Here is a 26,550-nt window from a genome sequence, read left to right as displayed (position 1 = left end):
TAGAGGATTTGAGCTACAGGGAGAGGCTGAACAGGCTGGGGCTGTTTTCCCTGGAGTGTCAGAGGCTGAGCGGTGACCTTATAGAGGTTTACAAAATCATGAGGGGCATGCATAAGGTAAATAGACAAAGTATTTTCCCTGGGCTCGGGGAGTCCAGAACTAGAGGGCATAGGTTTTGGGTGAGAGAGGAAAGATATAAAAGAGATCTCAGGGGCAACTTTTTCACACAGAGGGTGGTACGTGTATGGAATGAGCTGCCAGAGGAAGTGGTGGAGGCTGGTACAATTGCAACATTTAAGAGGCATTTGGATGGGTATATGAATAGGAAGGGTTTGGAGGGATATGGGCCGGGTGCTGGCAGGTGGGACTAGAGTGGGTTGGGATATCTGGTCAGCGTGGACGGATTGAACCGAAGGGTCTGTTTCCATGCTGTACATCTCTATGACTCTATGACTGTATGAACGGCACTAAGCTTTGAGGCTCAACAAGCTGTTGGTTCTGTGCTCTCATATCATGCTTCAATCTGAGACAGGGTTATGAGTTTATTGGGGAATCATTTTAGCTCAGTTAGCTGGATTTGTATAGCAGTGTGATGCCACCAGCGTGGGTTCAATTCCCATCACCGGTTTGAGGTTACCATGAAGGACTCTCCTTCCCAACCTCTTCCCTCATCTGAGGTCTGGTGGCCCTCAGGTTAAGTTGCCACCAGTCACTTCTCTCTAATGGGAGAGCAGCCCCTATGGTCTGGTAAGACTATGACGACACAAAACAACAATTAGTTGATCAGACAAATTGTCCACTGTAGCTCTGGTTAATTCAATAGTCACTGAAACTATCGGTGTCGGGTCTTGAATTTTTTTTCCTGAGTTTTTCTTCGCAATTTGGTCAACGCTGGAGAGGCCTGTGTAAAAATAGGGAGGTTTTGCTAAATCTGTACAAATCACTTGGGCCCTTTATTTAAGGATAGGCATACTGGCATTGGCCCAACCTACTCAACTTCTCCTCAGAAGACAATCCTCCATACCTGGCATCAGCTGAGTGAATCTTCTCTGGACTGTCTCCAATGCCAGTAGATTCACTCAGCTGATGCCAGGTATGGAGGATTGTCTTCTGAGGAGAAGTTGAGTAGGTTGGGCCAATGTCAGTATGCCTATCCTTACATAAAGGGCCCAAGTGATTTGTACAGATTTAGCAAATCCTCCCCATTTTTATGCTCCATTCTCTTTGAGATAAAGCATGTGTAGCACTATCATCACTAGGCCAATATGATGAGATACTCACTATCAGGGTGAGACTATTATCATAAGGACTGCAATGATTCACTGAGGAGACTCACCATCCTACTCTCAGGAGCAATCCAATATTAGGAAATGAGAACAAATAGAAAACAAAGCAATTATCACTGCCCCACCAGTGTTGACCAAATCACAAAGAAAAACCCCAGGAAAACAATCTCAAGACCCTATACCATTACCTTCAGTGACTATCAGAGGTGACCTTATAGAAACAGAGAGGATTAGAGGATTTGACAGGGCTGAGCAAAAAGGTTTCTTCCCTTGTGGGAGAGTCTCGAACTTGAAGGTGTAATCTCAGAATAAGGGGTCACCTTACAACAATGAACAAAGAACAGTACAACACAAGAACAGGCCCTTCAGCCCACCAACACTGTGCTGACACACGATGCCTTTCTAAACTAAAAACCTTTTACCTCTATGCCGTCTGCATCCCTCTAATCCCTGCCTATTCATATATCTGACAAGATGTCTCTTAAACATTGCTGTTGTACCAGTCTCACCACTTCCTCTGCCAGTGCAGTCCAGGCACTGACCACCCCATGTATAAAAAAACTTGTCTCTCATCTCCTCTAAACTTACTGTCTTTGAGACAGAGATGAGGAGGAATTTTGTCTCTCAGAGGATGGTGAATCTGTGGAATTCTTTCCCACAGACGGCTTTTGAGGTCATTAAGTATATTCAAGGAGGGGATAGAAGATTTGTAATCAATAACGGAATCAAAGGTGATAGGGAAAAGCCAGGAAAGTGAAGTTGAAGATTATTCTATTCATAACATTGAAGGCTATGGGCTAAGTGCTGGAAAGTGGGACTAGTGTAGATTTATTGTAGCTTTTGTCGATGCAGACTCGGTGGGCTAAAGATTCTCTTCCTCACTGTGTGATTCTATGACTAACTATACAGCCATGGCTATTCCAAGATGGATGTGAACGCTTGCTTAAATGCAGCAGATTGAGATGTTTGCATAACTGCCAAATATTGCTCAGGAATTCAGTTTTCTTCCCTGAAGCTGTCAATGCTGTGATGTTTTCATTACAGCGTGTGTACAAAGGTAAAACTTTAAAATGAAACTGGAATCTCCATTAAAGGGATTGAGGTCCGTTATTGAACTCTCTGATAGCTTGCAGAGAAAGAGTGATGTGATCCTGTTAACTTGGAGCGACAGCACGTCAGATCTGAAAAGTTACTATGCAGTTATAATCCGACTTCAGATTCTTCAGGAAACATTAATAATTGATGCCAAGCAGTTCAAACGTATTTCCAGATGCTGAAATCTTTGAAGATTTGGAATGCAGTCTCTCCATTATACAAGCTGAAAATAATTCTCATTTAATGCAAGGACAATCCAATTCAAAACAGAAATCTCCCCCCTTTAATTTGGGGTTTGGAATGTCACTGGAATTTCTGCTAATGCTAGGGGTTTATTTGAGGGGTGGACATGCTGGAATGAACTGCTTCTGAACCATGATGGAATATATTTCACTTCACATCTGCTTGAAGAAGGTGAGAAAGAAGCCTGACCTATGTTTCAACACCTTAAATTAGGTCCGATGAACAGAGAGTCAAGTCAGGGTGTGATGTTAAAACCATGGGAAATGAGAGAAGCATGCGAAAGACTACAACCCCTCCCAGAGAACGCTGCATCCCAAACATCTCAATTGGTTGAACTGGGGAGGATTCCCAATCTCAATGAAAAGAGTTAGGGTAGACTGTGGTGGGACCAGAAGCTTGGGATACTACCCCTCATGAAGAATACATTGGCCTTGGGGATTGCTTCAGGAGTACACCGTAACAGGAATGGCATGGTGACTCAGTGGTTAGCCCTACTGCTTCACAGCACCATGGACCTAAGTTCAATTCCACCCTCAGCCAACTGTCTGTGTAGAGATTGCACGTTGTCCCGATGTCTGTGTGAGCTTCCTCCAGGTGCTCCAGCTTTCTCCCACAGTTCAAAGATGTGTTGGCTGGGTGGGTGAGCCATTGTAAATGCATGGTTTCAGGGTTAGGGTAGAGGGTGGGTTTGAGTGAGATGCTCTTCAGAGTGTCAATGTGGACTAGATGAGCTGAATGGCCTCTTTCTGAGCTGTAAGGACTAAAGGGTTCAATTATCAGGGCAGGCTACATAGTCTCTCCCATGTCGAAATTTCATTAAGGGATGATCAAAGGAGTGGACGGTAGAAACCATTTCCTTGCCTTCCAATTCCATTTTGCTTTAGCCTCCTCCCTCTCTCTCTCTTTCTCTCCCTCTCCCTCACCCTTGCTATCCAGATGTGAAAGAGGATTAAGTTTGCCCTTAACAGGCTTTGCATGTAAGTTAATCCATTGGAAAACAGGGGTGATTTACGGATGGTGGTGAAAATTGTCACCGTTTCCAAATATGCTAGTGGGAAAGGCCATGAGGCTCTGTCTGACAGCATTTCTAGATATAATAAACCGAAACCATTTACTCTGCGGTGAAGTCAGGAAGAATTTCAGATAGCAGAAGGTCAGCTGTTTCACTTCCAAAACGCTGTTGAGGTTGGGTATTAATTGGAATTTTCAAAGCTGAAATTGATGGATTTGGGTTACACAAAGGGTCACAGAACTAAAGCAGGTAATTGGAGTTAAGTAGAGATCAGTAACTGAATGGAGCAAACAGGCTTGAGGGGCTGAATGGGCTCATCCTGTTCTGAGGCCATACTATCACTCATTGGGTAAAGGCAGTTGCTACTTGAGGAGACGTCTCTGAACAGGGGTCACGTCTTCACGATGATCGCAGTAGATGGGGGCAGTTCAGAAAGAGATAAAAATCTTGCAGGCTGTGATCAAGACAGTTCATCAAGAGCTCAGACTAACGCCTCTGACACCTCAACACTTCAATCTTTACTGAGTTTCACCAAAGTTAATCCTCTTCCACATCTGCTGTCAGTTCTGCTTCTCCTTCTCATCAAAGTACAGATAGAATAAATTGCAGTTTGAACATCAAAGTGTACACTTTGCCCATGGATGTGCAGAAAATTCATCTGTTAGTCATCTATAAATCAGCTCTGAATCATGTATTAGTTCCGGGAACACAGCGATGCCTTCTCTCTTTATAAGTGCTCTCCCACCATGACCAGCCAGAGCAACATTTCCCATTCTGCCCTGAAGTCATTCTCACATGCTGGGGTACAGCTTCTGGGTGAATACCTGCGCTGGCTATCCTTCCCTAACACCATGCAAAATACCGGCCTTGATTCATGGCTGTGACAGCCAGGACTAACAGGCTGTGAACGTAGGAATGGGACAAGGTCATTCAGCCCCATGAGCTTAATGTAGGAACATGAGAAATAAGAGCAAGACTGATCCCTGCAGCTCACGGAACTATCATGGCTAATCTGGAAGTTCAACTCCACTTTCACACCCACTCTCCATTTCCCTTAATCCCCTGAGAGACTGAAACCTGAGTATCCAATCTGTCTATCGATTCTGTTGGAATCATTGAATCATAGCAAAGACCAGGAGAGACCACATTGACAAAAAGAACTGCTCACACTTTCCTGCACCATGCCCAAGGCCTTGAATGTTGTGATATTTCACGTACTTATTCAAGTGTTGTTTAAAGGTTATGAGATTGCCTGTTGCAACTACAGTCCCAGGGAGTGCATTCCAGACCCCACCACACTCTGGGTGAAGAAAATCTTCCTTCAGTCTCCTCCAAACCTTCAGCTTTCCACCTGAAAATGTTGTCCCCTGTTATTGACCCTTTGGCTAAAGGTTTAAGCTACTTTTTATCACCCCATCCATGCTCCTCATAATCTTATAAACTTCTACCAGATCTTCCATTAGCCTTCTAAGCCACTCACCATTGCTGACTTGGAAATATATCACCATTCCTTCACTGTCATGAGGGCAAAATCCTGGAATAACACCCCCCCCCCCCCACCCCCTCACCTCACTGAAGGGCATTGTGGGCCTACCCATAGCACATGGACTGCAGCGGTTCAAAGTGGCAGCTCACCACCACCTTCCCAAGGGGGCAACTGGGAATGGGCAATAAACACTGGTCCAGCCAGTGATGCTCATGTCCCATGAGTGAATAAAAAACAGTTGCTCCATCGCAGGCAACATCCTGTTCTGCCAATCAATGAGATCACAGTTGATAGATCCCCAAACTCCATCAATCCACCATCCTCCCATATCCCTCAATACATCTGGTTGACAAAAACCTATCAATCTCAGTTTCATTACAGCTGATCTGGCACCAATCGCCATTTTCAAAATACAACTTCTGGACACCTGTCTAAACATCTCCTTTCACCTCAGTGTCAGACACTGCAAATAATAACCATCACATGAAGCACCTTGGGATGTTTTGTGATGGCATATTTCAGAATACAGTTCCAAACTTCCACTTCTCTTCGTGTGAAGTGGCTCCTAATTTCACTTTTCACTGACAAGTCTCCTAGTTCTAAATTCCACAGCCAGTAGGAATAGTTCTCGATGTACTCTACCTGTCCCATTAATATAGAATCATATCGCATGGAAACAGACCCCTCAGTCCTACCAGTCCACGCAGACCATGTTCCCAAACTAAACAAGCCCCACCTGCCTGCTCTTGACCCATTTCCCTCCAAACCTTTCCTGTTCTTGAACTTATCCAAATGCCTTTTAAACATTGTAACTGTACCTGCATGCACTTCCTCTCGCAGTTCATTTCACACACTAACCACTCTCTGTGTAAAATATTGCTCCTCATGTACTTTTTAAATCTCTCACCTTGAAAATATGACGCTTACTTTTGAACTCTTCCACCCTTGGGAAAAAGCCTCTTGTCATTCACCTTATCCATGCCCCTCATGATTTTATAAACCTCTATAAGGTCACCCCTCAACCTCCTACACTCCAATGAAAAAAATCCCATCTTTTCCAGATTATTTTTATATCTGAAACCTTCCCATTCCTGGATATCTTGATAACATCAACCAAGTCACCTGCAATGATTGACACCTGAGAAACAGTACCTGAGCAGGGGTCAGTTGTGAGGACAATCTGTCGTTATATTGTACCCTTCGCAGCACCAAACATCCCAAGGAGCCTCACATGATGGTTATTATTTGCAATGTCTGACACTGAGACAAAAGGAGATGTTTAGATTGGTGTCAAAAAGTTGACTTGAGGAAGTTGGCTTTTGGAAACAAAAAGTCCGAGCTGTTTTCAGCTTAAGAATCTGGGTAGCAAAAGACATGGCCACCAATGATAGAGGAAAAGAAATGAGATATACCAACTGGACATGGTGGGACTGGATGGCAGGTGGGGTGGTGTTGGAATAGGTGTCAATCTAATTGTTTTGCTTGTCTGCTGTGGTCTATTCCAACCGAGAATATTCTGGACCCTTCATTAGGAACTTGAGCAGAACATAAACTATTTATTGAACAGTGGACAAAAAGCCGAATGAATTACAGAAACACAAACACAAATTGGTGGAAAAACTCGGCAGGTCTGGCTACATCTGTGGAGAGAAAGCAGAGTTAATGTTTCAGGTCCAGCTCTGACGAAGGATCATTGCTGAGTTTTTCCAGCAATTTCTGTTTTTGTTATTGAACAGTGGTTGGAGTTGGCTGGACAAACATTGGCATTTCCAACGTGTTTTCTGCTTCATACTACAGAGGATTGCCAAGATTTTGACATCCCATTAAAATGCTCAATTTAAGACTCATTACTGGCTATAGCCACCCTTATCCTGTGCAAATACTGGAACAAATGCCATCTCTTTACATAACAGTAAAAATATCGAATATTTTATCAAAAATAAAAGCCCATGCACCACCATTGTTTTTAAATTAAAGTCAGTAAATTAATACGCTGACTGAGCTCAGGGGTGTAACAGAGAGAAATGTACACCCATATACAGATAGGTTCTGGTGGATAGTAGGTGATTCCTGTTTCTGACCCTAAGGCAGCTTTCCTGCAGGCTGATGCTATATGTATAGCTATGGGCACCTGAAACTCTGGAGTTCAGGAAACTCCCTGAGTGCGAGAAATGTAGCACCATGGAATGGGATGCCCACATAAGGAGAGTATGACACACACGGCAAACTTAATACTCTGTTAGTCAGTCAGTTTTCCACCAGTCCTGCATGGGAATCCTAATGCACAGCACAAATGTTAGGGTCACCCAAAACATTGCTGCTCATGTGCTGATTCACACCAAGCTCACCCTATCATCCAGGGGCTTATTGAACTACATTAGCTCTCACATAAGCAGCACCTCATTCTCATCCATGTTATTCCATCTCTCCCCAACCTGCCCATCCCTATCTCTGTAACCTGCTCCAAATCTTCTCTAATAACTCAGGAAACCTGATTGGAAAGGAACAGCATTCATGGTTGAATACTGCCGCATAGCATAGCATACATAGATTCTCCCAGCCTGGGACCGAGTTCAGGCCCAATCCTGCTTTTTTTAATAGCTAGAAAGTGTTATCACACACACCTAAATGGTGTATTTCCTCATCACCAAATCTCCAAGGTATTTGTTTTCCATCAATTAATCACTGGTATTTTCAACTGAATAATTTATATGTGATGCCCCTTCAGAGCAGCACAAACCCTGCATCTGTTTTGTTTCTTTTTATATCCAGAAGTGCTTTCACATTCAACTGAACGGTTTTTCTTCCACTGAACTACCATACTGTTTTTTATCACTATTAACTACCACTAGAACTGCTTTGTGTTTTTGTTTATATTTTCCAACCGACTTGTTCAGAGATGTTAATACCCACCTCTGGAGTAAGTAGAATGTGAATCCACCCTCCCAGTCCAGGGGTAAGGTCACTACCACCTGTGCTACAAGAGGGTCCCTTAGGTCTGCTTTGTGTTTTTTTCCCATGTCTCCCCATCTCATGTGACCTCCTTCAGCCCACAGCCTTCTCTATCTTCTCCATCTCTGTAACCTCCTCCAACCACACAACCCTCTGTATCTCTGTAACCTCGTCCAGCCCCTACATCCCTCGCTATCTCTGTAACCTCCTCCAACCACACAATCCCCTGTATCTCTGTAACCTCGTCCAGCCCCTACACCCCTCTCTATCTCTGTAACCTCCTCCAACTACACAACCCTCTGTATCTCTGTAACCTTGCCCAGCCCCTACACCCCTCTCTATCTCTGTAACCTCCTCCAACCACACAACCCTCTGTATCTCTGAAACCTCCTCCAGCCCCTACTCTCCTCACTATCTCTGGAATCTTCTCCAGCTACATAACCCTCCTAACTCTATAATCTTCTTCATCTCCTACAATCCTCTCTATCTTTGTAACCTCCTCCAGCCCCTACACCCCTCTCTATCTCTGTAAACCCCACAACACTAAAGATAAATTTGTTGTGCACTGTTATGTGTCACTGATTTTAACCACTCTGCCATTGGTGGTTGAGCTATAAACTGTCTAAACTCTGTGCAGTTAGCTCAGTTGGCTGGATAGCTGGATTGTGATGTAGAATAATGCTGGAAATGAGTGTTTAGTTCCCACACTGGCTGAGGTTACGATGAAAGATTCTCCTCCTTAACCTCTCCCCTCACCTGAGGTGTGGTGACCCTTAGGTTAAACTATCACTAGTCATCTCTCTCGAAACGGAATAGTAGCCCTGTAGTCTAATGGCACTATGGTGACTTTACCTTCTATATTCTTAGATTGGTGTTTGTAGTAGAGTCTCTATATAAAGCTGACACACTGTAGTTGACAATGTAGTAAAATTACTGGAAGGACTTGGTTATATAATGACATGTTTGCATTATACAGCTGGGTACAGGAAGTTTAAAATGGAAAAATCCAGCAAGAACTTCCAGATTTAGGAGTTTTAACAATATTATCAATGAACTAGTAATTTGGCAGTTACAGTGAATTAATTAACTATAGTAACCCTGTTGTAGTTCATTGATAAATCACAAGAGACTAGAACAATTCCTTCAGAGTGTGGAGTGACAGTGTCAACACATTTAAAAAGGAACCCATTTACAAATCACATTAAAACATTCACCACATAGACTTCAGCAATCTGCACCCGCTGTTTACTGTTCCCATTTCAACATTTGAACATACTCTTGCCTGAACCCATTCTAGTCTCAGATTTCCAAAAGGCCCCTCACACAGTGTTCCTCCCTCACTTTCCCAAGTGGAAAATGAGGTGTTGTTCTTCCAGTTTGTGCTGAGCTTCACTGGAGCACTGCAGCAGGTCTGAGACATGAGGGGCAGAGATAAGGTGAATAGCAGATGTATTTTCCCTAGGCTGAGGGATTTCAAGACCAGGGGGCATATTTTTAAGATGAGAGGAGAAAGATTTAAAAATGACTTGAGGGGCAACTTTTTTGTTACAACCAGTGGTTGATGTGCGGAATGAACTGCCAAAGGAAGTGGTGGATGTGGGCACAGTTACAATATTTAAAAGAAATTTGGATAAGTACATGAATAGGAAAAGTTTGGAGGGATATGGGCTAAATGCTGGCAAGTAGGACTAGCTTGGTTTGGGAACACGTTCTATGTGGACTAGTTGGACTGAAGAGTCTGTTCCTGTGCTATATGACTGTACATGCCTGTAAATATGGACCAATCCAAAGGATGTCCATTATCGAACTCTCAGGAATGAGGATAGGAGAAAAGACAAACAGAACCATGATTCACCAATTCCTTTTTTTAAAAATAAATTCTGCTAAGAATATATTGCTCATCAAGTCATTCTATAACCTTAAAATTTGAACTAAGTGGGGAGAATTGGAAAGATTTCTGTACAACGTTGTTTGAATCTCTGTCAAAGTAAGACAAAAGGATGCTGGACCTTTCCATTTAATAAACCAACAAACTGCGGATGCTGAAGATCCGAAACTAAAGCAGAGAAACTCAGCAGGTCTGGCAGCATCTGTGGAGAGAGAAAAACAGAGTTCACGTTTAGAGAACCAAAGAATAGATATACTGGACTCAAAACATTCGCTCTGTTTCTCTCTCCAAGACACTGCCAGGCCTGCTGCGTTTCTCCAGGATTTTCTGCTCTTATTTCAGATTTCCAGCATTCACAGTGTTTTGCTTTTATTCCTGGGATCAGAGTGTTTTACCACAAGGATGGATTAAGCAGAATGGGGCCCATGTTCTCCAGAGTTCAGAAAAATGAGAAATGAACCCCTGGCAAAGTATAAAATGCTCTCGATGGGCCAAATGCCCAGAGGCTACTTCCATGGGTTGAAGAATCTGTAACTAGGCCTGATCACCTGTGCATGGAGAGCCAAGCACTTAGAACTCAAGATGAAGAGAAAGGCCTTCACTCCACAGGGTCTCCAGAATCGTCTGCCCCAGAGGATAGCAAACTGTTTCATTGTTGAGTGTATTCGAGACTGACACTGACAAATACTTGGGCATGAAGAAAATCAATGGATGTCAGGATAGGGGAGAAAAACGGTCTTCATCTGGAAGATTAACCGTGATTATATCGCAGCAAGCTTGAGGAGTCACATGTCTGATTGCTGCTATTTCTGAATTTCGTAAAGACAGAGGGATTATTTGTTCATGCTCCTGAATTAACTCATGGCCAATAACCCCTGTGAATTCTAGAGAAGGTCATCAGCAGCAAACAGTGTTAATGCCCTGAAATACCCTGAGCAAACAATGTCCTAACTTATTATCGATATTTGAATTCTAGCCTGCTCTCCTTTCCCAAGTTGCCTAATGCTGTATGCCTTTTTAAAATACTCAGTTTCAAAGAGTAAGGCTCTAAGTAAAAAGGAAAAAAGAAGTTGATCAATTAAACTAGATTTCACGGCAAACATGCTCTTGGACACATCTTTTGTTTCCTTGTTGTCCCTTTATCATCTCCTTTTGCCTCAAAAGATCATTTCTTTAATTCTGCAATTGAACCAGCCTTTTGTTCTTTCAGTTTCTCCCACACTCCCTGTTTCTGCATTTGATTAAAAACAGTTGAACCTCTAATGTCTTCCAGTTTTGATGAAAGGTGAACACTGTTCCCCTCTCTCTCCACACAGACTGCCTGACACGTGTCCAACATTTTCTGAATTTTTTTCTTTCTACAGTACATTGTTTTTTTTGCAGTAACTGACAGCCACCACCTCTTCAGAACATAGATTTCAAAGTCAATGCCCATCTCCTGGTCTCTGGTCAACAAAAGACAGCGATCCCATTATTTAGATCAGAACAGGGGAACGGTACAATAAAGTGGAAAACAATTCATAGAATATTACAGTTCAGACTGAATAGTAGCTCGCAGATAGAAAAACAAATTAGAGAAGCAAATGGTGCTTTGGCTTTTACTTGTTGCAACTGTACAGAGCTTTGAGGGTACCATCCCATGAATACTATAGTGTTAGTTTCAATATTTAAGGAAGAATATCTTTGCACAGAAGGTAGTACAGTGAAGATTGACTGGCTTGGTTCCTGAGATGTGAGGGTTATCCTCTGATGAGGGGCTCAGTAAATTGCATCGATATTCTCCCAGAGTTTAGAAGAATGAGAGGTGATTGAAATAGTCAAGCATCCACAATCCTGAAGGGGTTTAACAGAGTTGGGGATTCAAAAACTGGGTGTCTATGGGTGTGTGTCTGTAGGTGCATGTCTGTCTGTGTTTGTGCATGTGTGTGTTAGTTGTATATGTTTGTGTGTGAGTTTGTGTGCGTGTGGTGTGTATATTCATATGTGTGAGCATATCTGTGTGTTTTTGTGTATATATGTGGGTTTGTGTAGGTAGATGGTTGTGTGTGTTTATATGTGCAAGCATGTGTGTATATATGTATGTGGGTAGGTGTTTGTGTGTGTGTGTACGCGTGCGTTTGTGAAAACACCATCCATCTTTGCCATCTCTCATGCTCTCTGCCTAGTGTCCTGTCCTGGTGAAGATGTTCATCGTGTACTCCTCAGGTCAAACACAAGAATGCCAAATTTAAAGCAATTATGATAAGTTATACAATGGGATGTATGGTTCTTAATGTCCACATTTGATCCTGTTATGATCAATTGGAAATTTGGCATTCTTGTGTTTGTCCAATTGGTCAGAAGATAAAAAATATCAGCAACACGTAGCTTTTCTAAAAGATACTGCTATAATGTTTCTCCTTGGTGTTAAATTTTCAATTACAGCTGTGACTAGACTGATACACTACTCTGAGGCACATAATAAACTGAGGGGTAAGTCTCATCAATCTCCAATTGGAAATTCATCTTTACCTCATGACAGGCTGATCGCTGCAGTGTCAACACTATGTATTTTAAATCAGGATGCAGATTAAATTCAATGCAAGATTTCCAGGACCATTTGTTACACTTCCAGGAAAATGGCAATAATCCCCAGCTGCATGGGTGAGAAAGGAGCAGGGATCGAAATAATTGCTATCCTGAATTATTATTTCATACCAACAACGATGTGCAAATGGAAAAGGTTCAATAGTAAGTGCTAACATCTTTTTGAAGAGTCTCATTATTTTTGCAAGTGTAAGTGCTTGTAGGAACTAAGCAGAAACGGCATTGCTTTGAAGCTCAGTGTAGCACTCAAAGGATGTTGCAGGGTAGTAGGGCAGGCCTGAGGGGAAAGAGGTTGCTGGAAATAGGTGACTTACAGATGAATATGTTCTGGGTTACTTCTTGCAAAGGGTATTGTTCACAGTTCAGTCTGTGCATCATATATCACCAAATTGAGCGATTACATTACAGAATATGACCTTTAAAAGGGAATTGGTGATTTTAGCCAAGGAGGACAAAGTGTCAATTACAGAAAAGTATTGTAAAATTATTATGAAATAACGTCAGGCAGCAGTTATTGATTTCAGTTCTGAGTCCATACTGAGTAGCAGAGCAGCTATAGCTTCCCATTGGTTCAGAATCTCTGGATTTAATTCCCACTCCAGGATTTGAAAGGCAGTGAAGATGGTGTTTGTAATGTGGACGAACAACCTGAAAATCCTTCCAACACATCCCAACTGCAGGCAATATGAGTGGGAAGGGATTCCTGGTCAGCATGCAGTGGAAAGGATCTTGGAGGGTCTACTCCCACCACCCATCACTCCAGACCATAACAGGCAGGTGAAAGAGTGCAGCAGTTCAGACTCCCTGAGCAAAGACACCAGGGCTGAGGTTCCCAGCTGGGTTAATTCACACATGAAAGGTATGATACAGTTCTCTTGTGGGCGGCCGGTGTCTTGCAGAATCAAAGTTGCCAATGCTAGGGCACTGGGGCTTGACGTGTGGTCTGTAATGACCCTGATCTCACCCCCGCACACTCAGCATTGGTTACCGACCACAACTATCCCCAAACACATTTTTGGTCGAATTGTGCTGCTAAAGAATATTTATAGCTGAGGTAAGGAAAACAGAAATGAACCTGAATGCCATAAAGAATTATGCTGACAATGAATTCAGGATTCAGGATTATAATTTGGGCCTGACAATGAAGTACACTTGTGTGAACTGGAAGCTATGCATATTAATAAACAGGACTGTGTTCTTTGCACACAGAGTGAACATATGCACACACTGCTCCTGTTTCCACTCAACGATACAGCAGAAAGACATTTTGTTCATTTCCAAAGGTCAATGCCATGAGCAGTCAAATTCATCTGCCTAGCTTAAGTACAAGCAAAGTTCGGCAGTTAACTGCCAGTCATCATATTAATGATACACTCTCCATGGCAAAGCCTCTGCTAATCAGAGTCCACTTGTGAACCAACCAGTGTGCTCCTCTCATATGTTATAAAAGCTCTTTTTTCTTTACATTGGTATTCTTGCAAATTGTCCTGATGGGTGCAAGTCAAAAATATGTCTTTGTCAGCAACACACATTGTGTACTGCCACATGACTCGATGAAAACATTAACTTTTCTAAAAGAAGACCTCACTGTGATTTCATCTTGCCAACAGCCTGAGAGAGAGAACAAGACCACTTTATCACTTCCTGTGCTGTTGGATAATGAGTCAAATTAACATATTACACAGTCTGCTTTAACTCATTACACTCCAACCCCTCCTTCCCATGAGTGATAAAAAACAATTTGTTAGTCTGATTAGATGATGCTTAGTGAGCCGTCAACAATTTCTGCACGACTCTCTGATGTTCTGACAATCAATAAAAAGTTTGAAGATAATGCAAAATAGAATGTTTGAATATCCTGCTCTCAGACTATGTTAACAGAGATTAAGAAATTAAATTAAATTACTGGCTATCCCTTGAAGATCGGCACTACCTCTGTAGGACTGTGGCCCAGAACCCAAGGAAGGGGAGCAAAGGAAGTAAAACTGTATTAATTATCACTTGGGTAAAGAAACTAATTCCTGAAACACAACCCATCCTACATGCAACTATGATCCACGTGGAATAAAGTGAACATATGGCCTCCCCAGGCCTATCAAATACCCCAAAAGAATGTAACACTTCAGTGAACACCAGCCTAATTTCAGGCACCTTTTCTTTATTGACTGAACCAGCACTTATCGCCATTCCTAATTGCCCTTGAGAGGGTGGTGGTGAGCTGTCATCTTGAACTGCTGTGGTTGGTACATGTTGTGAGGCAGATCCAGCGACACTGATGGAATGGTGATATATTTCTAAGTCAGGATGGTGAGTGGCTTGGAGGGGAACTTGCAGGAGGTGGTGTTCCCATGTATTCTAGAGGCAAGTGATCATGGGTTTGGAAGTTGCTGTCTCAGGATCTTTGATGAATTTCTGCAGGTGCATCTTGTCAACAGTGCGGACTGCAGCGACTGAGCTTTGGTGGTGAAGTGGGGAGTCATTGAAAGTGATGGATAGTATGTCTATCAAATGGATGCTTTGTTCTGGGTGGTATCAAGCTTTCTGAGTGTTGTTGGAGCTGCACTCACCCAACTGAGTGGGGAGCATTGCATCACACTCCTGACTTGTACGTGATGGATAGGCTGCAGATTAATCAGCTTCTGACCAGCATAATGAAACAAGACGCCCTTGCCACCAGTATATCCCTACAAACCACCACCAAAACCAGCTGCATTCCTCTCCACTAAATGGTTCAGACCATCGTAGGAAAATACACAAGCCAAGGTTTTCTGGGCTCAGCATGTGCAAGCCTGGTGGATTCGCAGTTCCTGCTTCAACACAACATGCCTCTGGACCGAACTCCACCCTGTCAGGAGCCATAAACCTCCACAGAGTGGGCTGGACTTTCCCAGAGACCAAGAGATGGAAACAGCATGAGAATGAGGCCATTTAGCCGGTCATATCCATGCTGGCTCATTACCTCTCATCCCCACTCCATTTCCCATCCTTTCCCAGTTTCTTCAGCTTTTGCCAATTCCCTTTTGAAAGGCTTGATTGACCTGCCTCCGCACAGTCTCAGACAGCACCTTCCAAAACCAAACCGCATGCTGTGTGAAAGAGAGTTTCCTCAAGTAATCTTTGGTTCTTTTGTTATCCACCTTAAGTCGGTGCCCTCTGGTACTTGCCATTCTGTCATCAATGTGAACAGCTTCTATCTATCCACATGATGTCAATGTCTATCGAATCTCCTCTCCACTTTCTCTCCTTTTGAAACTGATAAAGCCATACAGCTCCTGAGTCTGGAAGTAACCTCAATAGCACAAGAAATAAAACAAGGGTCTGCAGATGCTGGAGGCTTGAAATAAACAGAAACAGAAACTGAATGGTTTCAAGGTATCGTGAATGGATCCAACCAAAGCACAGTTGTGTTTTTCAACATACAGCCTGAATCAGGTTGTAAGTTTGCTTGCTGAGCTGGTAGATTTGTTCTCAGACATTTTGTCACCATGCTAGGTACCATTTTCGGTGAAGAGAGTGTGGTGCTGGGAAAGCACAGCAGGTCAGGAATTCCTGATGACAGGCTTTTGCCTGAAACGTCGATTCTCCTGCTCCTCAGATGCTGCTTGACCCGCTGTGCTTTTCCAGCACCACACTCTCGACTCTGATCTCCTCACTTCCACCAGCATCAGTGAGCTTTCTATTAATGTGCCTTGGTCTCTTAAGGCGGGTGTTATCAGAGCCAGAAGACCGGAAGTGATATCACACACCATAACAGACCAAGACACAAATAGAAAGCGGGACAGAGCACCAGCGCTTCACTGAAGGCTCACTGATTATGTTACCCACTATAGTGACGAAACGTGTGAGAACAAATCTTCCAGTTCGGCGAGCAAACTTACAACCTCAACCTCAACCTGAGCTACAAATCTTCTCAAAAATCACATACAGCCTGAATCCTTTAATGTGATCTCTCAGTACAACTCGGGACGGACTTTCTTGAGGCCCCTGTATCCCAGGTGCCCCCCACCTCCTGCTCTCTTCCAGCTGGGTTGCTGACCCACATGAGAACAATCTGGCCCCCCGCCCCTCCCCCACCCCACACATATCCTTGCCAGTTTTGCTGGTGGATACAGGGTCAAAAAGGTCATAGAGCGACCTCCCAGCACGGTTTTTACTCAGCAGCAACATGACAGCTCAGTAAGGAGGAGGTACACAAACTGCCTGCACTTGTGAGCGAGTCCTGGACAACAAACTGAAAACCAATAGGAGACTGTGTGAGAGGTTTCTATACACAGCGTATGCCACATGGACTGGTTAAAACATTTAGCATTGCTGTGGGCTACATAAATGAAGGAAAATGGATTGGGGGACAGGGAGAAGAATGGTGGGAAAAATGGACCCTTACATACAAGTTAGGGAGATGCCGGTGTTGGGTTGGGGTGGACAAAGTCAAGCATCACACGGCACCGGGTTACAGTCCAACAGGTTTATTTGAAAACACAAGCTTTCAGAGCGCTGCTCCTTCATCAGGGTGAAGTGTGCCTCTGCGCCTGTCTCCACCTGGCAAAGGAGCAGCCCTCTGAAAGCTTGAGGATTCAAATAAACCTGTTGGACTGTAACCCCATGTCGTCTGACACCTGACCTTTTACACACAAGTTGGTAAAGTGAGAATTTGGTTTACTAACAGTATATACTGCAGTGACTGCCCTACAATAGAAGTCTGTGTAAGCGAGGGATTAAAGATAACTGCAGAGGTCCTCCGGCATCTGTTTACAGGTACACATCTCTGCCTCTCCCCCGCCTCTGCGTGTGGTAACCTTTAGGCTCACGATCGACCTAGTCTGCAGCAAAGCGGACAAAAAATGCAGCCACTCACTGGGTTTGAGTTCCTTAATATTCACATGCTGGTGACTCAGACGCATGCTCGCTCCTCTAGCGGTCTATTCTGAAACCCAATGGCCAGGCTGCCACAAGGCTCTGAACATGATATTGTGTGCAGTCAATAGGTTAAGAGCTGGATTGTTCAAACTGTGAGAAATGAGATTCATTTTCTCCCTGACCCAGTCTGCAAATTATCTCACAATTTACATCAACTTCCTGTGAACACAGCCAAACATTTCAAACAGTGTGCTGAAAAAAAATTGGCAGCCACAACCTGGCTTCCCTCAGCTGCACGGTTCTGAGTATCGATTTCAGGTGTATTGATTTTCAGTCAGAGAGCAATTTACATACAGTCTCGACAAAAATACAACTCCTAAGGCTACAGGAGCTCGGTAAAAAGTGGAAGAACTGCAGATGCTGGAAATCAGAAGCAAAAATAGAAATTGCTGGAAAATCTCAGCAGTTCCGGCATCTGTGGAGAGAAATCAGAGTTAATGTTTCATGGTCCAGTGACCCTTCTTCAGAACAAGAGCTTGGTACTGGACAACCTACAAAATACTTTAATTCTGGGATGGCATAAAAACAGATTTCAAAGGACAGAGGAAGAGAAAAGGGGGAGGAAGAGAGGTAGAGAGAAAAAGCGAGAGAGAGAAAGAGAAAGAAAGAGAGAGAGCGAGGAGGTAAAAGTAGGAAAAGAGTACACGTGGAGGAGAGAGAGGGAGGCAGAAAGGGGAGAGAAAAGTGAGGTGGAAACAGGGGAGATAGAGAAGGGAGGAGGAAATGGGTGACAGTGAGAAGGAGAAAATGGGAGAGCAGGAAGGAGGAAACGAGATCCACTCTCCTGTCAGTACTGAGAGTGCTGCAGTCTGAGCTGCTGTCTTTCAAATCAAGCACATAAGTAAGGCCTTTCTAGTGAATATAGAAGATCCCATGCTTTTCAAAAAAGAGTAGGCCACCTTCCCCAATATCCTAATTAGTCTTCAACCAAAATCACCAAAACAAATTGTCTTGTTATTGGCATCGTTTCTGATCACTGCAGCTTCAAATTGGTTACTATTTTTCCCCAGCATCATAACTGTATCCACACTCAGAACTGTTTTATTGGCTGGATAGCTCATTGTGGACATGAAAAGTGCTGTTTAAAGGCAAGTTCTTGTTCCTTTCTTTACCTCAGCAGCCTACTCTGAACTCATATTTTTGCCATTAAAAGATTCTGTGTAATAATTTGACACTGACAGAAGATACAAAGTCACTTCGTTGGAGAAATTATCAAAGAAAATTTCACACTGAGCCACGCGAAGAGATATTGCTAAAGGATGAATTAAAATTTACCTCTCTGACCAAAACTACCTCACACATAATAAATCCCTCACCCAGCAAACTGTTTCAAAGCCACTGAAAGACAGTCTTTCTTCCTACGACTTTTCAACTCCCCACATCAACACTGACTTTTTCCCTCAAAACTGAAGCAAAGGTAAATGGACAGTGGACCCCATCAAACTGAACATTTCCCTACGATCATAATGAAAGATTTTAAGTATTGTTTCAAAAGTGGGGGTAGAGGTAAAGGAGCTGAAGTGAGTTAGGGGAGAAATTTCAGAGCTGAGAACCTAGGATAGCTGAAAAAGATGGCCATGAATGGTGAAGTGAAATAAATGGCGAATTATCAAGAGTTCGAGAATTGGAAGAAGGCAGAAAGTTGAAAGGAGTGAAGGATTGGATAAAGCTGCAGTGGTAGGGATGGGTGTGGATCCATAAAGGGATTTGAACTCAAAGAGGAGAACTTTGAAATAAAATCATTGTTGGACCGGGAGCCAGTATAGGTCAACAGGCACAGGGATAAATGGGCTGAAAATGTGTTGCTGGAAAAGCGCAGCAGGTCAGGCAGCATCCAGGGAACAGGAGAATCGACGTTTCGGGCATAAGCCCTTCTTCAGGAATCAGACTTATGCCCGAAACGTCGATTCTCCTGTTCCCTGGATGCTGCCTGACCTGCTGCGCTTTTCCAGCAACACATTTTCAGCTCTGATCTCCAGCATCTGCAGACCTCACTTTCTCCACAGGGATAAATGGGACTTGGTTAAGATTCAAACAGCAGAATCTTGGATGAAAAAGTTTCAATACAAGTCACTGTTCCTCAAAAGTGAAAAAAATCAATGCCCACAATGATTGACTCATGAAAGTCTGCTGTGCAAATGGGGGAATGTCTTCAATCCCCTACTGAGTACGATAACGTGCCTAATATTGATGTGAGTTTGCATCTTTGAAACCTCAGTAAGAGTTACAGTTTCTGCTAATTTAATCCCAGAAAGGCCGAAATTGATTTTCCTACCCCCACTCCCAGGCATTTACAGATATTCCAGTTAAACACAAATGACAGCATAAATCCAATGAGAGCTCAGGTTGTTAATGGATAGGAACAGCTCTCACAGGAGAGCAATACTGTTTGTCTATATTTTTAATTGTACAATTGTCACACCCTTTGTTCAGACTCTATAGTGAGTCTCTTGTTGGCCCATTGCTTCACAGTAATCTACACACTTATACTTCTTTACATATTTTTATGAGTATGCAAGCTTTAAACTCAACTATTTGCCACAAAATTCCACCAAATATTCATTCAATTAACACGTTCTCATTTTGAATTTCACTGACCCCTTGTTGTATGCCTCAGAAAGAATGGAAGAACCTGCATCGTTCACAACATTAGGATTTTCCAAAGCATCTTTTCATCAATGAAATGAATATTGACATTGTAATTTTAGCTTGATTTGATGTAATTGAAAAAAGACTGCAGCCACTTTGAGTATAGTGAGATATCAAACTGAAATGAGATACTGCTCTGATTAACTTGTTTATTTAGCTCTACGGGACAGATAATTATTGGCGTGGGTGAACTCTCCTGCTCACCTTCCAAATCCCAGCATGCGGTTTCCTGAGAGAGCAGACAGTGCCCTGGTTTGGTCTCTCACCAGAAAGACAGCCCTTCTTGTCACTACAGCACTGCAATGGGGTGCAGACCTGGACTGGGGAGTCAGGGTGAAAACACAACAATGTTTCTACACTGACTAAGGCTCTGACACTTTCCATACAGAAGCACTGTGATGACTTGCAGGGATATGGCAGCGCCTACCATAGGATCCCTACAGTGCAGAAAGAGGCCATTCAGCCCATACCAACCCTCTAGAATAGCATCCCACCCTGACCAAAACTCCCCACTCCTAGCATCCTTAGAATCCCTACAGTGTGGAAACAGGCCCGTCAGCCCAACAAGTCCACACCGACCCTCTGAAGAGTATCCCACCCAAACCCATTTCCCATTACTCTAAATTTAGCCCTGACAAGTGCGCCTAATCTACACACCCCTGAACACTATGGGCAATTTACCTAACCTGCACATCTTTGGACTGTGGAAACTGGAGCACCCAGAGGAAACCCTCGCAGTCACAGGGAGAATGTGCAAACACCACGCAGATAGTCACCCGAGGCTGGAATCGAACCTAGATTGCTAGCACTGTTGAGGCAGCAGTGCTAACCGCTGAACCACCATGCCATCCATGTAACTGAGCTATGCTGCTCAGTGAGTCCCAGAGTCAATCTTTTGCCTTTGGTGAGTTTTCCACCCTCAGCCAGGATAGCCATGGCCATGGCCAGAGAGCTATTTGAGTGCAAGTTGAAAGCTCATCAGGTTTCCCACTCCTGGCTATTGCCTGATTATCATTTTACTGAAGATTATTGCTGTGTGGATGCACAACGAAGACTAGATCAGGCTGCCCTGTGATGGCCTCCATGGTCAAGTAGCCAGACAGCCACTCCATTGGTCACTCCATACAGAAATAACACAAATGCATCCAACAAAGAGCTTATCGGAAAGATCGCTCCACAGAAGTATCCTTTCTACATACACTCTGTAAAGCTGATGAGGGAGAGATGAAGCCGCAAATATATTTACATCTCCAACACACACTCCAACGTCAATCAGTGACTTCAGGAGAGAGGAAGAGAGAAAGAGAACAGGCAAGGGAAGTAATAATTTGAAATGGTCAAGAAAGGAACTTCCAGAAAGAGAGTAAGGAAATGGTGTTGAATTGTGGATAAAATATTCTCATTTCTTTCTCTATATAATAGCTTTGAAATTAAAACAGCATATAAATGTTGGGAGTGCCTGCATTGAAATAGACACCTGCTATTAGATAGAATTGGCGTTTTGGGCAAAATGTTATGCCCGAAACGTTGATCCTCCTGCTCCTTGGATGCTGCCTGACCTGCTGTGCTTTTCCAGCACCACACTCTCGACTCTGATCTGCAGCATCTGCAGTCCTCGCTTTCGCCTACCCGCCATTAGAATACAATCTTCAAGGATCAGATTTGTCTGTTTCAGGTCTGGTTTTATTTGTTTTCCAACAGTAGTGACCACATGCAGAAGATGCTGATTCTACGTAACATTGCACAATGTGCCGACACAATTAAAGCTACAGGTTTATTGACAAATGACCAGCAGGAGAGGGAGAAACTTGGTGTAACATGAAGGCAACTGGGAATCACAAATTTAAAGTGGGCCCCTGCCCCGGGTCAGTCTGGTGGGGCCCACTGTCCATTTGCCTTCGCTTCAGATATGACGGGTGAGGTCAACATTGACACGAGGAGTTGAGAAGCCCCATGGGAAGAAAATTCTGCTTGCAGTGGCTTTGAAACATTTTAATGGGTGAGGGATTTACGACGTGTGACACAGTCTTTCCTCAGGTGGGTTGCTACAAATGTAATAAACAGATTTTGATCTCATTTATAGGTTACAGGTGGGACTGAAATATAGACACTTGGTCACATAATATAGCCCACACAGGCTCATAAAGCATAGGTTATTGAGGTCAACTAGAGTACAGTAACTTTGGACTGATGCCAGTACAATTGGGCCTGTACTTCCTCAGACATGAATCATCTGATGGTGCAACAGAAGCTTGAATTATGGGCCTGAATTAAACATCAGTATATTACACACACAGGGAGCCAGTCAGAACAGCACACTCAGCGGACAGCATTTAGCTGCACCGTTGTACTCATATATAGAAATCTCGTAATCCAGCTGTAGATCTAACACAATTTCGGCCAGACATCACCAAGCTGCTCCAAGCAGGATGAGGTCAGTCTCTCAAACGGGACTATGTTGGATATTAATTAAGGAAGGATAAAGAACAATGGAGCACTCAGTTGGTTTATTTAGACCCAACAGACTCTGTATTGAGACCCAGGTATATTTCCATTCAAGTGAGATTCCAGCCAGTGACAATAGGTAGCTACTTTAATCATCGTCTTCAGGGCTTAGCCACTACATCATCAAATTTTTATTAAATTTGATTTTTTTTCAGGGGTGGAGAAAGGAAAGGTTATTGTGGTTCACTATCTCCTCATCTTTCAGTAAAGGAAGAAATTTTTTAATATAACCTCAATGTCCCAAAGTCCTTCTATGGATAAGGAGATACTTTTTGAAGTGTATACATTGTTGTAATTCAGGGAATTGTGCCTGCTGGTTTTCACACAGCAAGATTCCACACCTCCGAGATAATCACAGAATCCTTATGACAAAGGAGGAGACCATTTGGCTCATCATGTCCTGGTCAGTCTGTCTGCCTTAATGATGTTAAAAATCACACAACACCAGGTTATAGTCCAACAGGTTTAATTGGAAGCACACTAGTTTTCGGAGCGACGCTCACTATCACCTGATGAAGGAGCGCACTCCGAAAGCTAGTGTGCTTCCAATTAAACCTGTTGGACTATAACCTGGTGTTGTGTGATTTTTAACTTTGTACACCCCAGTCCAACACCGGCATCTCCGAATCATGCCTTAATGATGATTGAGGGACAATTACAGGCCAGACTACTAGGAGGGAGCATTGATCCCTCTGCGAATTATTGTGGGATCAACCACAACCACCTGAAATGGCAGATGAGACCTAAGTGTAAAGTCTTATCTGAAAGGTAGCACCCCTGAAACTGGACTCCCCTCAATACTGCACTGGATTGGGTTAAAAGCTCAAATATCTGGAGTGCGATTGAACCCATGAAGCTTTGACACAAAATATCAGAATGTTTCTCACGGAGCTATCACCAGTACCCACGTTTATGACCACTGTTAATATCAGACATGAGATTTCAACATGTTCCTAGCTCAGCACGATGTGTGTCTTCATAATACAACATTCAGCACATCACAATCTACTGAGGAGCCATCTCCAGTGTTAATCCAATATGAACATCCTGCAAGTATCCTGCACACATCTTCAAACCATTCACAGCCACTCAAGGGTTAACTGTTCTGAAATAAAGAAGATCTCACATTCTCTCATAAACATAGAAATCTCTCAAAGGTGAGGAATAGCAGTTTCTGCCCAATGAACTCAGTGACCCTGCTGAATCTCAATTTTAATAACCAGCATGTAATCAAATAAAGCAGGAACTAGAGGACAGGGAGACAGAGACAGTGAGAGAGGGGGAGGCAGAGATAGTGACTGAGAGAGACTGAGATAGTGAGAGAGAGAAACAGAGACAGTGAGAGAGAAGGGCAGTAAGTGAGAGAAAGGGAGCAAAAGATAGTGAGAGAGAGGGTGACAGAGATATAGTGTGTGAGAGAGGGAGGTGAGAGTGAGGGAGAGAGATTGAAATAGTGAGAGAGGGAACAAGAGCAAGAGACCCAGTGATGAGAGAGAATAATGGATAGCAGAGAGAGCAGATGAAAGGTAGAAGGGGAGGGGTGAGAGGAGAAGGCACAGAAGATAGAGAGAAGGACTGAGAGATGGAAGAGGTGAGAGAGAAAGAGAAGATTGAGGGAGCAATGGAGACCAGGGGAAGAAAAAGAGGGTGAGAGAGAAGTGGAAGATGCTGGGGTACACAGAAGGAATGGAAAACATGCGGGAGTGAAGAGAGTAATCCACAATGAAACAGACCAGAGACCCACCTGGGAGTGCAGAGCACGCTTCCCCCCCCCGGGAAGGGGGGCTCGGTTCCCAATGTAAAAGACCATGGAAATCAAAGGCATCAGCCACTTGTGTCACTGTGACAGTTTGCTCTCCTGTTTGTGAGGAATAAACCCCCTCCACTCCCCAACACAGACACAGACAGACAGAGAAAAACACAGGCTCCATTCCGAATCAATCCTGCAGCAACAATAAACCCCTCGCCGGTGTACACACCTCCCCAGCAGCGAGGGAGCTGACACTCACCATTCCAATGTGACACAGGCTGGAGCTGAGGAGGCAGAGGCAGAGGCAGAGCACTGGGAGTCTGCCCATGGTGTGACACACACAGGCAGGGGATGGAGAGCGGATCGTCTGCTGTAGAGTCCTACTGAAGGCGCAGCCTCCTCTCTGACTCTGTCTCTCTTTATTTCTGTCTCTGATCAGGATGGAGCTGGCCCCTCGTCGATTTCACTCCGCTCTCTTCCCCCTCTCTCTCTCTCTGATCAAAGTCAGCGATCCGCAGCCACCAGCACTATTGATCCGAGTCCTCCTCACTCTCTCCCTGTCTCCACCGACTGCTCTCAGCACTCCCCCCAACACCTCCCTTTTTCTCTCTCAGTAATGATCCGCCCCTAACTCACTCCGGATGGAGAGAGAGCTCAACCAGGAATTGTAAGCAATCCAACCTGCCCTCTGCAGGCTCGACATTTATCCACACTACGGATAACCTTCGCTTATTAGTCTTTTTCTTAATATAAAGAAATCAGTTCTGCTGTCTAAGGTAGCCCAGCGTCTGTGCAAGAGGGCTTGGTGAATATTTCCTGCGATTTTCTTTGTTTAATCTTCAGACCTTCCAGCATTTCAGCAGCGGTTTTCAAAACGATTGAGACTGAGGTCCAGCTTCATTGCATGAAACTCATCATCAACGCAGAACTATTTATTTTCAACAAGACTTTCTGTCTCCCTCAAATGCACTAAGATTTCCCTCGGATGAAATAATGGAAGACTGGGCAGTGGAGAAGGAGAGAGAGAGAGAGAGTTTGGAGACCTTTCATTAGTACCCTGTTCTCTCGTCCTCAGTTGCTGACAGGTGTCCTGATATTCCCAACATTTTCTGTTTTCATTTACAAGTTCGGGTATCCCCAATATTTTTGTGTGCATTAAAATCAGAAGATTCGATGCTGGAAATCTGAAATTTAATTTTTAAAAAACAGAAAGTGCCGGAGGAACTCAGTGGGTTTGGCAGTATTTGTGGAGAGAAAGCAAGATAATGGCTCAGGTCTAGCAAGAACTAGGAGCAGGAGTAGGTCTTTCAGCCCCTTGAGCCTGCACTGCCATTTAATACGATCATGGCTGACCTTAGCTTGGCCTTTACTCCATTTTCCATCCCGCGCTCCACAGTCTTCAACCCATTACTAATTAAAACTCTGTCTCCCTCCTCCTTGAATGTACCCAATATCCTGGCATTCACCGCTCTCTGAGCAGCGCATTCCATAGATACACTTCCCTTTGAGAGGAGTAATTTCTCCTCCCGTCTGTTGCAAACCTGCTAACTCTTCCTTTTTGTTTGAGTGGGCTTCTGTCACTTTGGCCGAGATTCAAAAGGGGATTGGACCTGAGGGAGAAATATCACAGGGATGTGGAGCAGAGCAGGTTAAAGGGAGCCCTCTTTGGAAAGGGCACCGCTGACTGGATGAGTGAAAGAATGTCCTGAGCTTTAGACCATTGTCCTTCCTTTTGGAGGGGGATTGAATGACGAGGACACAAGGTTGGAAAATCTTGACTTCCATTGATAGGTGTTTTGAAGGTAAATGGATGGTTTGAATCACCCAGCTCCACAGCATAGAAAATGGCCCTTCGGCCCTTTGAGTCTGTGCAATTATTCTGGTTCCATTTTCCAACACTCGGTCCTGTGTGGGAATCAATGACGATGTATTGTTGCTTGTCCTCTCCAATGAACAACACGGCAAATTACAGTGAAAGGCTTCAATTGTCACCACAATCCAGTGCCATTATGAATAGTTTAAAAATAAAAAGATGTGGTTGAAAGAGAGATGTTTGCAATGTCCAGATATTTTCCTCCAATGACCATCCAGACTAATTAGGAACAATTGTGGCCATTAGGCAGTTCCATTTGTGCTTTGAATCACACACACACCCCACACACACACACCCCACACACACAC

The 26,550-nt window shown here is 43.7% G+C and overlaps 1 protein-coding gene across 1 annotated transcript in view; it reads right to left on the bottom strand.

The window, feature by feature from the left end:
- Positions 1–24,955, bottom strand: part of LOC122563500 (syndecan-3-like) — a 213,012-nt gene extending 188,057 nt beyond the window's left edge. The window contains exon 1 of the mRNA XM_043717296.1: positions 24,629–24,955. Within this exon, the coding sequence (XP_043573231.1) occupies positions 24,629–24,697 (69 nt within the window). The 5' untranslated portion in view covers positions 24,698–24,955. The remainder of the gene's footprint in view (positions 1–24,628) is intronic.
- Positions 24,956–26,550: the final 1,595 nt, after the last annotated feature.

The sequence above is a fragment of the Chiloscyllium plagiosum genome, chromosome 27, assembly GCF_004010195.1.
Source record: "Chiloscyllium plagiosum isolate BGI_BamShark_2017 chromosome 27, ASM401019v2, whole genome shotgun sequence".
Lineage (NCBI taxonomy): Eukaryota > Metazoa > Chordata > Chondrichthyes > Orectolobiformes > Hemiscylliidae > Chiloscyllium > Chiloscyllium plagiosum.
Note: the sequence above shows the minus strand (reverse complement) of the source record. Positions and strands in the feature narration are given on the sequence as shown.